Raw genomic sequence first — 15,272 nt, 5'->3', positions numbered from 1 at the left:
ATCAATACGGGACGTCAGACGAGACGAGCAGGTGACGGACTCACCTGAACTCGCTCCTCGTACGCAGCGATGTCCGTTTCTATGGCTTCGTGTTTCTTAGTAGCAGCTTCCACGGCCTGAAGGTCGAATCCAAAGTTATCCTGAGGGACGACAAAGGAAAGGAAACGAGGAGAGGAGAGAGGAAACGAGGAAGACACAGAGGAAACAACATGAGGAGGGGACAGGGGAGGGAATAAGTATAAAGGAGAGGAAGGGAGTGGGAAAGAAAAAAGGAGATGAGGAAGGGAATGGGGACAAAGAGGAGAGAGGAAAGAAAATAATAAGGATATAGGAAACAAGAAGAAGATGAAGATAAGAAAGGATACACGGAAAGGGAAGGAAAAGAGGAAAGGAAACATGGAGGTGATGAGAGGACATAAAGATCAATTAAAATGATTCCTATAAAAGGTTTCGATCAAAGGTGACCCGGGCGGAGCCGAGCGTACCTGTGAGACCAGCCTCTGGTTCTCGCTCAGCCACGTCTCCCTCATGGCAGCTTTGCGGTCGAAGCGTCGGGCGAGTTGCTCCAGTTTCTCCTGACGAATCAGCTCCGTCCTCAGAGCCAGCTCCCGTTCGTGCTCCGCCTTCTCCAGACGCTCCCACGCCTAAAACAAACGCACACAGGAGCAGGTCTTTACATCTGTCTGAACATCTGGATCCGAGCAGTTCTGAACCTTTACAGGTTTGGACTCAAAGCCAGGTCGACACATCCAGGCGTGACTCTAAACCGTCCAATCAGCTCGCTTCGCCTCTCAGGGCAGATTAATGTAAAATAAACGTTTAAAGGCTCCATTCTTGAGCTCTGACACAGAGCTGGAGGCGGGGCGGCCGGGTACCTTGTTGATGTCGGAGATGAGTTTGCCCTCTCGGGGGGTGTAGACCTTCTGGTTGTTCGCCCTCATCTTGCTCTGGATGGTGAACAGAAGGACCTCCAGGTTTCCCTTCTCTGTGAACCTGAAACACAGCAGCACAAACTCAGCCGTCTGAACCCTGCAGAGGAGTCTCCGCCGCTGCTGTCGGCTCAGTGTAACGGGAGGAACGGCGAGTCTTTTTGCTTTGCTCTCAGATGTGCGACTCGTTCCAGGAAAACTATTAAACGTCAGGTTTGTTTCATATTGTTTCATCTCCTTTAAAGCAGCTGTGCACTGCTTCCTGTTTGTGTGTCGTGGTTACACACACACACACACACACACACCTGAAGCACGTCTAACTGTCTGCGCTGCACTGATGGCTCCGCCCAATCTCTCCATCATCTCCAGGCCTGTCTTTAGTCTCCTCATCTCTGTAATTCTGTCTCGCTCCACCTTTGAGTGTCTATTCATCTTAATCTCCACCTGCCTGGATGTGCAGGTGGAGATTCCTCTACAAAGAGTTCGCTGCTGTGTGATCAGAGCACAACCATCCGGCACATTAAGCGCGCCGCTTGTCGTTGTTACCACTTCCTGTCTAAATTAATTAAAAACGCTTCTCGTCTGTTTCCATGGCGATGTCTCGCATTAAAAGCAGATACTGACTTTGGGGGCTTCTCCACGGTGCGGTAGGTGTTGAAGGCCTGCAGCTGCTGCTGGACTCCCACCAGAGAGTTGGCAAACTTCCTGTTGTTGAGGATGATGATGGTCTGTTCGATCCACTCCAGCAGGTCAGACGCCAGAGACTCGTACTTCTCGATCATCTTCTCCGTCTCGATGGCGTTGTCCAGAACCTGAAGGGAAAAAACCAACGTGAGCTTAACGTCTGGTATATTTCAGGAAAGAAAGTGTTTAACGAGACGTTTTGTTTCTTTGTTCTTTAAAGTCGTCGTCACCTTCCCAATTCTCTTGCCCTCCACCTTCAGCGCCTTCATCTTGGAGAAGTAGTGGTAGTAGGTGACCACGTAGGTGATGATGGACTTCTCATCAGGGTGGTCCACACTGATGTCTGCACACGAACATGAAGAGCGCAGATTTAACATGTCGTGTGTGTGTGTGTGTGTGTGCGTGCGCGCGCCGTGGCTTACCCTCGGGGTCCAGCAGCTTGGTGAGGCCCAGGTGCTGCTCGGCCAGGTTGAAGGCATTCTGCAGATTGTAGTGAGCGTTTGATTTCTTCAGCTTATCGAAGTCGATCAGGTCGGGTCTGCAGACCGGAAACAGAAGGAGAAAGGTCAAAAGGTGACGTGATTCCAGCTCTACTCGCAGACATCGTCACACGCTGATGGCACGCAGGCTAAAATGATCCCTGTCAGAGTTCAGCGCATTAGCTCGAGTTGTCTGGATGAATTAGGAAGCTCAGATTTTTTGCTGTCGCCATCTTGGTGTTGATAAACTGCAGGTGAGAAGCAACGCGTGAACCTGAGGAACTAAGGACAGAATGGGCTGTGAGGTCAGTTTATGATCATTGATATGCAAATCGTCATGATTTATGAGTACCATTCACAGAAGTGGGGAATGGCTGCAAACACAACATTGTAAGATGCTGTGCAGATGAAAAGTTTCAGCCTGTCTCAGCAATGCAAAGGTCCCAGCATCCAACATCACCCTGGAGGATAGGGAGGCACTCAGAAGTGGGTGATGGGTTGTCTGAAGCAGTCAGAACAGGACGCTGCGTCTGACCGGACCTCGGTACTGCTAACGAGACGCTGCCTTCCTTTTTCATCAGGATGTTTTCGTCTCATCTCTTTTTGTGACTAACGGAACTTTAGTCTTTATGTTTCCGCCTTCCCTCCATCAGGATTAGAGGTTTAAAGAAAAACAAGTTTGTCCACAAGTGAAAGTTTTGTAGAAGCCTGCGTACATCACACCTAATAAACTAAAGAAAGGAAGGTTTTAAATCTTAATGAGCTCTGAAGGACGCCGCGGTAAAAGCTCCCACGAGCTCCTGCTGTGGTGTTGGAGTGTTCGTCTTCGTAGAGAGTTCCTCTAAAAATCATTTTAATCTGTTTTTTAAAAATGCGATTAAGCAGAAGCCAGTGTTTCCATCAAACGTCAGATTTCTCCACTCGGAGAAGCGTGTGCCGGGTTTCTCTCGACCCTGCGCAGCACCTGCAGCAGGCTGAGCCCTACCTGTGTTTGTGGATGAGGGCGTTGAAGGCCATCCCGTCCCTCCAGCTGGTGGTGAAGTTGTGGATGTTGACATTAGGATATCTGCAAAGAAGAAATCATCATAAATCCATCTAACCATGTCAGAGTAATGACATCAACGTGCTGAAAGTGAGCTGCGACAGCCCCCCCTCGACCCGCCTCCCTGGACCCACAGCCAATCACAGTCCGCGCAGAGTCGTATAAGAAACTTTCAGGAGAGGAACCGAAGGACTCACCCTGCCGTCTTCATCTGACACCAGAGCAGCAGAGCGTCTTTGGCCGACTTCTTCTCCTTGTTGTCCTCCGTCTCCACGCTGATGTCCTGGATCTGAGGCGCACAGTTTAAAGAAGCAGTCAGCTTTAGGGTTAAACCGACTCCGAGGACTCTCACAGCTTTTTAAAGATGAGACAAAGTACGCAAAATGTGCTGAACAACATCTCTGCAAACCAGAAACGTCCTCATTTTCCAAAACGTCCCCCAATTTCCTGAAAACCTCAGTGTGTCCTTACAAAGACACACGAGCCTACAGACGTAACCATCTCACCTTCATTGATGGACGTCCATCAGTTTGAGTCCGACAGCTCGAATGATTCGAGCACAGCTGATGCGTATATGAAACCAACTGTGGTCCTGCTATCGGTCTGCACTCGCTCCTCCACCGCAGGATTTTAAACCGTCATTTTTTAATCCTCACAGCTTATAAAAGCTAAATCCTTTTCACCCAACTGTTCACTGCCCCAGTGACATCGACCGTCAGCATACAGCAAAACCACGTCACAGGAAGAGCCGGGGCTTCGGATTTCACCTGATTGTGTTTAACGAGTCTGAAGCTAACAAACAGCCGCCTGGTTTGTGACGGATGAAGTGAACATTTTACCACCAACTTCACTTCAACTCGTCAGTTTGCAGCAAAATATGCCGATTTTTAAACTCACTACTTCATAATCATATTAAGGGATTAGTTTCCAGTGTAGCAGTGCTTTCACTTCTATGTGAAATAAACTGTAATATTAAAAGGTGTCAGATTTGCCATTTTGCATCTCGTGTCAATAACTGGTTCAACGTGTGTGCGAGTGAGAATATACTCGGTGTGTTATGGGATGCAAAATAGTCTTTGGATGAAATCCTACAGGATGCAAAACAGCATCGATGTGAAAGGTTCAACAGAGGAAGTGCTTCATTATTTTAGGGATGCAAAATGGCACATAAGACTTTTTCTGTCTCACAATTGAAAACTGAGAAGTTTTGAGGACACAAAATCACAGACGGACGTAAACGGTGTCGTTTGTCCCCCATGGAAAACACCAGCTTCTCTACTTCGGTCACAATGGATATCTTTAGTGTTAGGGATGACTGTAATGACGTCTTTTGGGATGCAAAATGGCGCCCAAAAAAGAGACACACCACACTAGCAGGTGATGACCCAGTCTGGTGTTGGGATGCAAACTTGCTCAGCTGCCTGTTACCTGGAAGCGGAGGATGATGGTCCAGATCAGGCCTAAAGTGAGGCGATGGTTTCCGTCGACGATGTCGTGGGAGCCCATGTTCTCCAGGTGAACCCTCTGCTCCTTCAGGAACTGCAGAGCCTTGTCCACGTTTTCCAGGCAGTGGATCCTCATACGACCCTTCGTGGGTTTCGGCTGAAACGACAACAAAAACAGGAGTGAGGTTTTTTTTAAAGAACCCGCAGAAACCAGAAACCGTGAACCGCGTCAGGCCGCCGTGTGTGAACAGCTGCAGACACAGCTGAACGCTTTCAAACGGACATTTTCTGTTTTATCATCTATTTATTGCTTCACGCTGCAGCTGCGCTGGTGTCCTGAGTTTATATCCCTCCAATTGGAAACATCACAGATTTACAGATCATGGCTTGAAACGTCCACGATCGCCAAGCGACAGACAGGAGATCTGAGGACATTACACACGCTGTACTCTGGAGCACTTTGGGCATTTCTGCCGTATAAGTTTCTATATTTGCTTTAGTTTTGGTTGATGAGCAGCTTTTAAAAAGAGATGGCGGGGTCCGCCCACCAGGGGGCGCTGAAAGTGGGACCTGAGAAACTGGCGTTGGAGCACTTTAGTCACTTTTGCCGTTTGACTTCAGACTGTGGGCTCGAGCTGCTGATCAGAGAATCTTTGTTGATGATTTCAATTCATTTTCAAACTAAATCTGAGGCTTGAAGCTTTATGATCGTGATGATTTGGTGCTTTTTAAATCATATCTGACTCCAAATTTGAGGTTTTACGGATTTGATGCTCTAATTAAAGAATTGATATGGATCATCCTGGGCTCTTTCCTTTCTCTGTTTCTGGGCAGTTCACCCATGAAACTGTGCAGGTGAGGCGATTCCTGTCCCGGAGAGGAAACTGAGCCCAGCGTGCCCGCAGTCGTGGAACGCCCATGAGCCTCGGTTTCCCAGCAGGCGGAGCAGAAGACACCGAATGAGGAGGACTCGGCTGTGATTATGACCAAAGGATTTACAGGACGATTTAACGCTGCGATAACCCAGTTTACTGTCGAGCTTCAGCCCCGAATCATCAGCCAGATGTTTGACAGTTCAGCTGTCGCACAACAAACGGACGCGACTCCACCCAAGCTGAATGTGACATCGAGTCAGAAACAGGAGTTCGCTGCTCTCAGGGTCAGGATGCTGTGACATCACGGAGAGTCTCCAGCTGACACAGGTGAGGCTGTGCACACCTGCCTGTGTTTCATGGACGTTGCTGAAAGCGAGCCTCTCGGACGGCTCTGACAAATTCAGGAAGGCGATGTTTAAATTTGGATGAAATCCCGAAATATAAACTAAACACAGGACAAATAGAAGTCGACGATAAAATAAATGTCAGAGCAGCCACGTTACATCCTGCAGCACACACACACACACACACACACACACAGCGGGACAGAGGCCAACAATAACACCGCAGACGTTTCTTTTTCCCACACGGACACAAACGGCTCAAAGTCGCTCCGTGATTCAGGACCTGGACTCGGACCAGAGGGATTTTTTGGACGATGCCGGCGGTCACCTCACGCTGACGCTCATCAGCACCTTCAGCCATGAAAACAAACCATTTCACCTCCCTCAGGAGCGGGTCCCACTCCGGAGCGGGAATTTCCACGCGGAGGAGGTTGGAGCGGCTTTCAGGCTGGAGCATCGCGCCGTGTCATGAAACGGGGGCGGCCGGTTTGTGTTGTGAGTGACTGCGGTGAGACTGATCGGAAACCTTTTCCCAAATAGGACCTGAGCCAAGCCTGAAAGGCCCCCTCAGAGTAACCCTGGAGTGAGGAGGACAGTGATGGATGTTTTTTATAACACAATACTGCAACGGGAGGCCTGAACAAGTCCAACAAAAACGCATCTTACTACCAAATGCTGCCCAGAAAACATCAGCGATCCTGCTGTGGGACTCTGACATGTTCCCTCATTATCATCCAGCTACAGGAAACAACACGCGGTGTGGATTAATCCGCCTCTGAAAATAGTCCCAACAAATTCCTTCCATTCAAGCGCTGCTGTTTCAGCCCTCTGAGTCATTTCTTAAACAAATGCTACCAATTTTAAACCATTTCTGACATTTTTCTCTGACCACAGGATTTCAGATTTCTCCAAATCCATCTTTCCCTTGAGCCCACGTCATGCTCGTCTACACATGTGCTCATCTACAGCGGCTCAGCACGATTTATAGTTCAAAATAATCTTTCTGTGTCTGACATGGGTTCATGCAGTTTATCAGCTAACTGAAACAAGCCGTTTTAGCTCCTCCCCCTTTAACGCTGCCTTTTCTGAGCCTCGTAATCTGACTGCCGGGACCAGCAGGTGGGTGGGGCTGTGCCCGATTGGACGTCCCAGCACGCGATGCAAAGCCAGATGTCGCTGGCCGTGAGGGGTTGCAGACAAACAAGAATTATTTCAGGTTTACTGTGCACACACACACGCAGCTGAAACTGCACGTGTGGCTCAAACTTCCATGTTATCGCACATGTCAGAAACACGGAGCTTTGCTACTTTAGCCATGATAAGCTAACAGATGCTTAGAAAACCACACACGCTGTCTCTGAGCAGGCTAGCATCAGGAAACTGTGCACGCGTGTCTTTGCTGTGGGCCACGCTGAAGCTGGACTTCACTTTAACTGTAAGCACAGAGACTGAAGCCGTGCACAGCTCAGCCTGCTGCTGCACGGCCTCTGCAGCCGCTCGCTCGCAGATTCTTCTGCTGCTTCTGGAGGCGTTTGGCTGCATGTAAACCCTGAAGTTACTCAATGACTCCTTTCACAACTCAACCCCCCCCCCTGCACAAATACCCCATCTACCACCGTTACCCCCCCCCATCCTCCACCCAGCCTGCTTCACACGTCACCATCTCTCCATTTCCAACATCCTCCTCACCGAACAGAAGGTGAAAACGGAGGAAAGTCGGATTCCTGGCTGCGTTTCCTCTCCGTGTGTGTTTGACAGGTTGAGAGAAAGCCGGATGACAGCAGAGCGAAAGAGGAGGTCAGAGATGAAGAGCTTCGACAGACAGAAGAAAAAGAAGAGGGGGGGGATTTGGCTTGTAGCGTCGGAAGTCAGAGTCCGGGGGTCAAACTGGGAAAGTCTGAGTGATTTAACGTCATGCGAGCGTGAGGAGAATACAGCAGGAAGGCCGACAGACCGACTCGCTCTCCTCTCAGAATTCAAAATGTGGAAACTCGAGAGCATCAGAAACACCTTCGACTGTTTAACGTTCACCCGGATTTATGGATTTCTGGGATGATTCGACATAAATGCAGTTCAGCGTGCTCTGAGCAGACATCTGTGAAAAAGAAACAGGTTGTCTTAAAAGGGGGAGGAGCTAAAACTGGTGGTTCAGACAGATGATGAAGTGAGGGGCAGCACTGAGGCTCAGTATAAGAGAAAGAAGGATTATTATGAGCTTTGAATCATCCTAAGCTGCTGATCATCATCATCATCATCATCTCCTCCTCTCTATCCTCTGCTGACGTCTTAAAGAGTCGCGCTGCTGTTTTTATATATTTGGTGTGACGTGTACGCGGCGCCTCCGATGACACACATCTGTTTAAAAAAAGCTCGACCAAGACAGAAACGAGAGCGCTGGAAGCCGATGTGGTTTGAAGTGAAGCAGACAGAGGAAGGTTAATGATTGCCAGAGCCATAAACGCCTCATTTCATCTCCACAGAGAAGGAATAAACGTTTTAGATAAGATGAGGGGGAGAGCGGAGACGCCCGGCAGCTGCTGCTGTGCAGCGAGGACAGCACAGAGCTTTTGTCCATGAACGGCTTGGTTTCATCAGCCAGAGCCGAGGAGTTTACCTCCATCTGCACGTTCACAAACATCAGAGACATTTTACAAGGTGGACAATGGCTGAAAAGCAGAAAGTCTTTCGCTTATTTTCACGATTTGTTCAGACCCGAATGACCCAAAGTGGGTTAAAAAAAAAAAGAAGTCCAATGCGATTCCATCAGTGCAGGCGGGGAAGGACGAAACAGACGTGACTCCGTCCTGACGTCGAACCCTCATAAAGACATATTTGAGATAACTTAAAAATGTCTCGTTCTCGGCGCTTTGGTGAGTGTTTCTAATATTTAGTCACATTAAAGTCACCTGATGATCAGTTCAGGTCACGTATGATTGTTTTTATGAAGCTGTTGATGGAATATTTCGTCCCAGTGACCCACCGCACCCCCGTGACTCTGAATGGTAAACATTTCTCCAGTTTCTGCTACTCCTTCAAAATAAAAGCCCTGACAGCGACGTAACCCACCAGTCTCTCTCCCGACAGGACCTCCAGCAGCTTGATGAGCATGCGTCCGTCCCTCAGGTCCATGTAGAGGTCGGTGATCCGACAGGAAACTCTGGACAGGTGGGAGTTCACCCACTTAGTGAAGGTCTTCTTCTGCACCGCCTCACGCTCATCTGAGAGAGACACAGAGACAGAGAGAGAGAGTGAGACACGATAATCACAGTCAGGAGTCTCCAAGCGTCCTGCTCGTCTCTGCAGGGTTTGGATGTGAACACGTGTGTGTTTACATATCTTTGTGGGGACCAACATCCTGGTCCTCACGAGTTTGAAGGTATTTTTCAGACAATGTGGTTTTAGTGACAGAGTTACAATTAGGTTATGGTTAGGTTTAGGGTCAGGCGTTCATATTTGATGGTTAGGGTACGCGGCTAGGGAATGATGTCCCCACAAGGATATAAATACACACGTGAGTGTGTGTTCTCCTGTGCTGGATAAAGCAGACTAAACCTGAACTCTGCTCGTGCTCACACAAACACGCAGCAGATGAAGTGTCGCCTGATGGCTCACACCTGCAGCAGAGTTTATTTCCCACGAGCCTGCTGGTTATTGTTATCGCCCACACACACACACACACATTTATTTTCTAGTGGACAGCTCGAGGATCAGCCTCCAGTTTTTGGCTCTTCGGTGCGGTCGACGACATCTGGGACCAGACTGTTTCGCTCGAGTCGATCGAAGCGCACACTTACATAATTCAGACAACAGACGATGGATTCAAACTCAAAGGTCCTTTTCACAAACTGGGGCCAAACAAAACCAGAAGTCTAAAACGATCCCTCACCTACCATCTATTCTACTGGACAACGTGGCTTTGCATGAGTGACACTTCATAATAATCTAGGGTCTACTCCCGGGCCTCGGTGCAGCGCCGTCAGTCTGACGCTGTCTTTATAGAAACAGAACAAACAGAGCTGCAGAGTGTTTGAGCTTTTGTTTAATGTTTTAAACGAGCTCTTCGTCACACGTGTCTGTCGCCGCAGCTCGAACACGGCGGCGCGTGAACTCAGGAGGTCACAGGAGGAAGTTTCACAACTGGCACCACACCCACACATCCTCCACCCACAGCTGCTCTGTGCGTGCTTTCACACGCCGCTGACTTCTGAACTCACTGTGAGGATTCAAGCAGTGAAGACAGAGGTCAAAGGTCACGGCCGGCTGACACTCTAGCATGCCACGTTTTAAGTGGAGCTGCTTTAAAGTGCTGATTACTAACTGACCACACCAAAGGCTTTATGTGGACAAAAAACACCCGGGGTACTGTGGGGGGCGTGGCCTCTCTGACCCGTTATCGAACAGGTTGGTTTTGAATGATTGCAGATTTTAAACTTCTCGCATCGTCGCTGTACAACGTCTGCAGTCATACACGGTGGTTAAAGTCACTCCCGCAGATAAAAACACGGCACCGACAGATTCTTCGAGTCGTCTTCCAACACGAAGCTCTTCCTCCACACCGGACTGAACTCAGCCTGACCTCTGCAGGGAAACTGGGCCGATAAGATTTGCCCAGTCCAACAAACGTTCACACAAATCCACGACCTTCGCGCTGTGTTGTTATTTTGCAGCAAGACAATGGCCTCAGTGTTGAATGGCCTTCAGCGGAGACGCTCCGATATCAAACTGGAGCTGCTGGAAGACGCCACGAGGTCTACAACTGCCCAGATATCAACAGGAAGAAGCAACGAGGACGACTGGAACAAACAGTCTGCACAAATCTATGAAACCTGCTGTTTTCTGGCTTTAACGCTCAGATCGGATCGAATGAGCCTTTTTAAATGGAAGCTGCAGGTTCAGTGAGCAAAATGTAAATTTGTTCCAGAGATAAAACCACAACAATGCAGCTGATAACACTTCAACGCCGCCCTCACTGCGAGAACATCGGCACTGAGAACAGCAAACAGCCATCTGCGCTCTGACTGCTGGAAAGGCTGGAAATACCCTCCGCTCTCCGAGGGTACTCGGTGACGACGCCTCCCGGCCTCTCCAGTTTCACTCTGATGCACATTTGCGAGGTCGGGATGAGAAACATCCAAACGGATCCACATCTGGATCTTACAAACACTCTGAAAGTCAACAAAAACTAAACTGAAGAAACATTTCAGCCAAACGAACCCTCACACCGTATCGTCACTGTGGTAGAAAAACTAAAATCCTGTGCGAACTGTAGAATGAAGTGACACCAAAGTGTCAGCAGCCTATCACCCTGCAGGCTTCCCACATGGAGTAAGGCTGAGATCATCATCAAAGTTTTCACCGAGCGAGCGGCGCTGCAAGCCGTGGATTCATCAGGCCGGAGGTCAGCTGGTGCATTCAGAAAATCTGCATCATTAGCCTAAATGTTTGGGTGTAGCAGGGGTGTAGTGTCTGCAGATGGAGCGTGGCGGCCCGCGCTGCCTGCACAGGCTCAGGGCGGGCCGCTTAAAGTTCTTTAAGGCACGTTTGTTTCCTGCACGAGAGACATCATCACATGAGAGTTAAACTCGCCGAGAGAACCGAGCGTCTTATCTCCATCTTCATGCTTCCTACTGCAGGTGTGTGTGTGTGTGTGTGTGTGTGTGTGTGTGTGTGTGTGTGTGTGTGTGTGTGTGTGTGTGTGTGTGTGTGTGTGTGTGTGTGTGTTCATGTTGGGGCTTCCCCTTCCTGTGCTCAGAAAGCAGCAGATGCTCGTCCCAGCAGGAGAATGTGTTCACACACACACACACACACACACACGCACACGTCGGCTATTCATATCTTGTGGGGACATCTAGCCACTTGCCCTAACCGTAACCCAACTGTAACCTGACACTAAAACCACATTTTCAGTCTATGGGGACCTGGATTTTGGTCCCCATAAGTATAGTAAAATTCCACTTTTTGGTCCCCACAAAGATATGAATACACACTCACACACACACTTTCGGTATGACGCTGCTTGTGTCGTTTGCCTTGAGCACGGCTCACCTCCAGTTATGAGAAATACTCGAATATTCTCGCGGGCTGCCAACAGTCGCAGCGTTCCCGCCCGGCTGCATTCCTGCAAATGCTTTTCTGTCTAATCTTTGAGCTCCTGTCTGGGGGAAACAGCAGGTCTGCTTTTATTTGGTTTTATTTTAGTTTTAGCAGGAAATGCACCCGAGCACCCAGAAACAACCCTCAAACATTTAGACCCCGCCCCTTTAAGGAGTCTTCTCTCTTCTGATTGGACCACTCAGAGTGCACTTTATGGAGAGGAGCTGCTCAGCCATGAAGCTCCCAGCATGCTGATGTTAATGTGAGCAGGGTTGGAGTCATCAGCTTTTACGCACTCGGCTACCTCGCTCTAACGTTCCCGCATTCCACGATAAATCAGCGGATCGCGCGTCCGGTACCACGCTCAAATCCAGTGAGGGCAGCCTGCACGGCTCTCTGCCCGACTTCTACACCTGCAGTGGGACTGAGAACATCTGTATTCACAGTGTGTGAATGTGGCCAAACGCTTTCGACCATTTTAACATAAATTTCAACAAACTGATTCTTTAAATGTTCATTTTCACGACGAGCTTCAGGAAAAACGATTATTTTTCCAGTTTTTTGCAGAGTTTCCTGCAAATTTCACAAATGTCTGTAATTTTTTTCACGCCAAGTGATTTCAGGTGACGGGAGGCCCCGAGGTAAACGCAGTGTTACCATCTGCTAACGCAAAGCTACACAATCTCACCCTGACAGACACACACAGCTAAGCAGAAGTCAATGTCACAGGCTTCAGTTTCCTCACAGATACTGCTGAGCACACAAGAAGCAGCTGTGTGCGCTTCATTAGGCCTGCAGGAGACAGTGGTGTATTGATGGGGCGGGTCAATAACACACACACACACACACTTTGAGGATGACCTTAACCTGAGCCTGAGGAAGTACACACAAACCAGACAGGGGCATGGCGTGATTCGTCCCCACTGAGACAAAAAAAAGGAACACACACACACACACACACACACACACACACACACACACACACACACACACACACACACACACACACACACACACACACACACACACAGGAATGTAGAGCATGAGCATCATGTGAGGCGCATCACTGCTCGTATCATCGTGTGAATGCGGCGCTCTCATAAACATGATCACGATGCATCATGGGAAGTCGAGGTCGACACGAGCTCATGACGGCGTTTGTGGCGTTCGTCCGAAATTTGAAAATGTTTCATCCTCAAAAAGTAGATAAAAATAAATAAATAAAATACATAAAAAAAGAAAGAGGAAAAATAATAAATGTAACCAGAGGGGACCTTAGGGGGGATTAAATGTAGAGCAAAGGTTGCAAGGAAGGAAAGGATTAGAGAGAAGAGGAAACCAGAGGAAGAAGAAACAAACAAGGACAAGAAAGAAAGAAGAAAGATGGAAACAAGGAAATAAAAGAGCAAAGCATTCTGAATTCAAATGATAAGAGTCAAAAGAAGTGAAAGCAAGAGCAAGGGTGAAAGAGAGGAAAGGAAACAAGCCAAGAAAGATAAAGAGCTAATAATATGATATGATCATTATCATAATTGTCAGTGATTATTTAATGTATTTAATGTTATTATATTAATATATATTAAATAGTTTGAAATGTTAAAAAAAAAAAAAGATAAAGAGAGGAAAAGTTACAGGAAACGACAGAGAAGAAGAAAGGAAAGGACAGAGGTGAGGAAGAGGAAGTGAAGGTTGAGAGGACAGAACGGACAAAATGTTTGTCCTGAAGATTCAAACAACATCCAGTCGATGTTTCACGACGCAGACGAAGAACGAGCGCCATCATCATCATCGGCGTCGTCCCGACCTGCCGTCATGGTCGCGTTCAACACCGACAGCTTTTTATTTTCAGGCTGTGAGAAACGAGCACAGCGAACATGACATTTCACCAAACATGCCAGCTGCGTTCCCCTGAGAGAGAGTGTGTGTGTGTGTGTGTGTGTGTGTGTGTGTGTGTGTGTGTGTGTGTGTGGGGTTTACAGCGGGAATCAATCGTTTCTTTATCGTCACGTGGGCGTGATGGAGGGGATTTTTTAGGAAATGTCTGAGCGCTTACTTTAGTTTTTACTGCTTTCCCCTCATCCAGTAATGACTAATGAAGCTTTCTATGCAACTATGACCACACACACACGCACGCACACACGATGTGATGCAGAGATAAAAGGCTCAGATTAGCTTCAGTGAAGAAAGTTTAACTAATACGAGTCACAAATGTGTGAATGTTACAAAAAACATTTCAGAATTTTACAGAAATGTAACATAAATTTATAAAACTGCCAAATATTTAGACAGAGACGCTGATCCGCGACACACGAGCTTCATCACTTTTACAAAGGTTTCGCCAAAATGGCCACAAGGAACCTTTAACGTGAAAATGTCTCGAGGAGGCGGCGGCGGCGAGCGAGGAGTGTCAGACAGGCCGAACACATCAAACATCTGTTTCCACTAACAGAGAGAGACAGAGAGGCTCTCTGACACACGGGCCTGCGTTTCCATATCCAGGCCAGTCCTGACGGATCGTATGACATTCCCAAACACGCACGATCGTATAACCCTGTCAAAACACACACTTCCAGTTCAACAGTTCCAGGATTCCAGCATTCCTGATCTCCCACAGGAAGCGGAGGCCTCAGAGGATCCCCCCCGTGAGCGAGTGTGGAGGTCGGAACTACTGAGAGCAACAGAAACAAACCGGCAGAAGCTCGGTTTAGTCTGCGATTCCTTCCTGCAGCGGCTGATTGCAGCTCACCTCTGATCCTAAAAGCCGCTCCCCGACTCACACGGATCCACACGGGCCATTCAGCAGATCCGCTCCATGATGCAACTCTGGCTTCAAACTTCCCTCTCGTTCATCACCTGAGCGCTCAGGTCCTCTCTCACACCGAGGGCGGCGACCTTATGAAGCACCTGGAGGTGACGCCTGCATGCAGTCACCTGACAGACACCTGAGTGCAGCACAAAGCCCCGATCACTGCTGTTTAACCTCCACACAAAAGGAGGAACTCCCAGTTGGTCTGTGCTCAGGTGTGTCTGGATGAGGCAGGTAACTGTCACCCGTGTCTGACAGCACAGACTCACTTTATGCAAATCTCACCTGCAGGTCAGGTTTGTTTTGACGTCCACAGAATCTGCAGGTGTTTGATCTCATTTTGTGCAACATCTGTGCGTGCATGTGTGCATGCGTGTGTGTGTGTGTTAATAATGAGCACAGATGTTCAGCAGAAAACTAAAACCTTCATTCACAGAAACTCAGACAGCAGGAGCCTGGCAGCCAATCACAGGGCACAATACTGGGGCCTGTCATCCAATCACAGCGCCCTCTCCTTCCGCCTGAATGGCTGATGTGACACAGAGCGGCAGTGTGTTCCTGTGAGGAGGGGGAAG

The 15,272-nt window shown here is 48.5% G+C and overlaps 1 protein-coding gene across 3 annotated transcripts in view; it reads right to left on the bottom strand.

Moving 5' to 3' along the window:
- LOC308388741 (spectrin beta chain, non-erythrocytic 1) overlaps positions 1 to 15,272 on the bottom strand; it is a 101,404-nt gene that overhangs the window by 31,322 nt on the left and 54,810 nt on the right. For all 3 annotated transcript variants that reach the window (XM_080869621.1, XM_080869622.1, XM_080869620.1), the window contains 10 exons: positions 8,865 to 9,016; positions 4,563 to 4,736; positions 3,332 to 3,423; positions 3,078 to 3,158; positions 2,036 to 2,151; positions 1,844 to 1,956; positions 1,554 to 1,741; positions 876 to 993; positions 486 to 644; positions 45 to 140 (listed from right to left, as the gene is read on the bottom strand). In XM_080869621.1, the coding sequence (XP_080725747.1) occupies positions 45 to 140; positions 486 to 644; positions 876 to 993; positions 1,554 to 1,741; positions 1,844 to 1,956; positions 2,036 to 2,151; positions 3,078 to 3,158; positions 3,332 to 3,423; positions 4,563 to 4,736; positions 8,865 to 9,016 (1,289 nt within the window). The remainder of the gene's footprint in view (positions 1 to 44; positions 141 to 485; positions 645 to 875; positions 994 to 1,553; positions 1,742 to 1,843; positions 1,957 to 2,035; positions 2,152 to 3,077; positions 3,159 to 3,331; positions 3,424 to 4,562; positions 4,737 to 8,864; positions 9,017 to 15,272) is intronic.

The sequence above is a fragment of the Rhamphochromis sp. 'chilingali' genome (genome assembly GCF_963969265.1).
Source record: "Rhamphochromis sp. 'chilingali' genome assembly, chromosome: 20".
Lineage (NCBI taxonomy): Eukaryota > Metazoa > Chordata > Actinopteri > Cichliformes > Cichlidae > Rhamphochromis > Rhamphochromis sp. 'chilingali'.
This window is presented reverse-complemented; position numbering and strand designations above follow the sequence as displayed.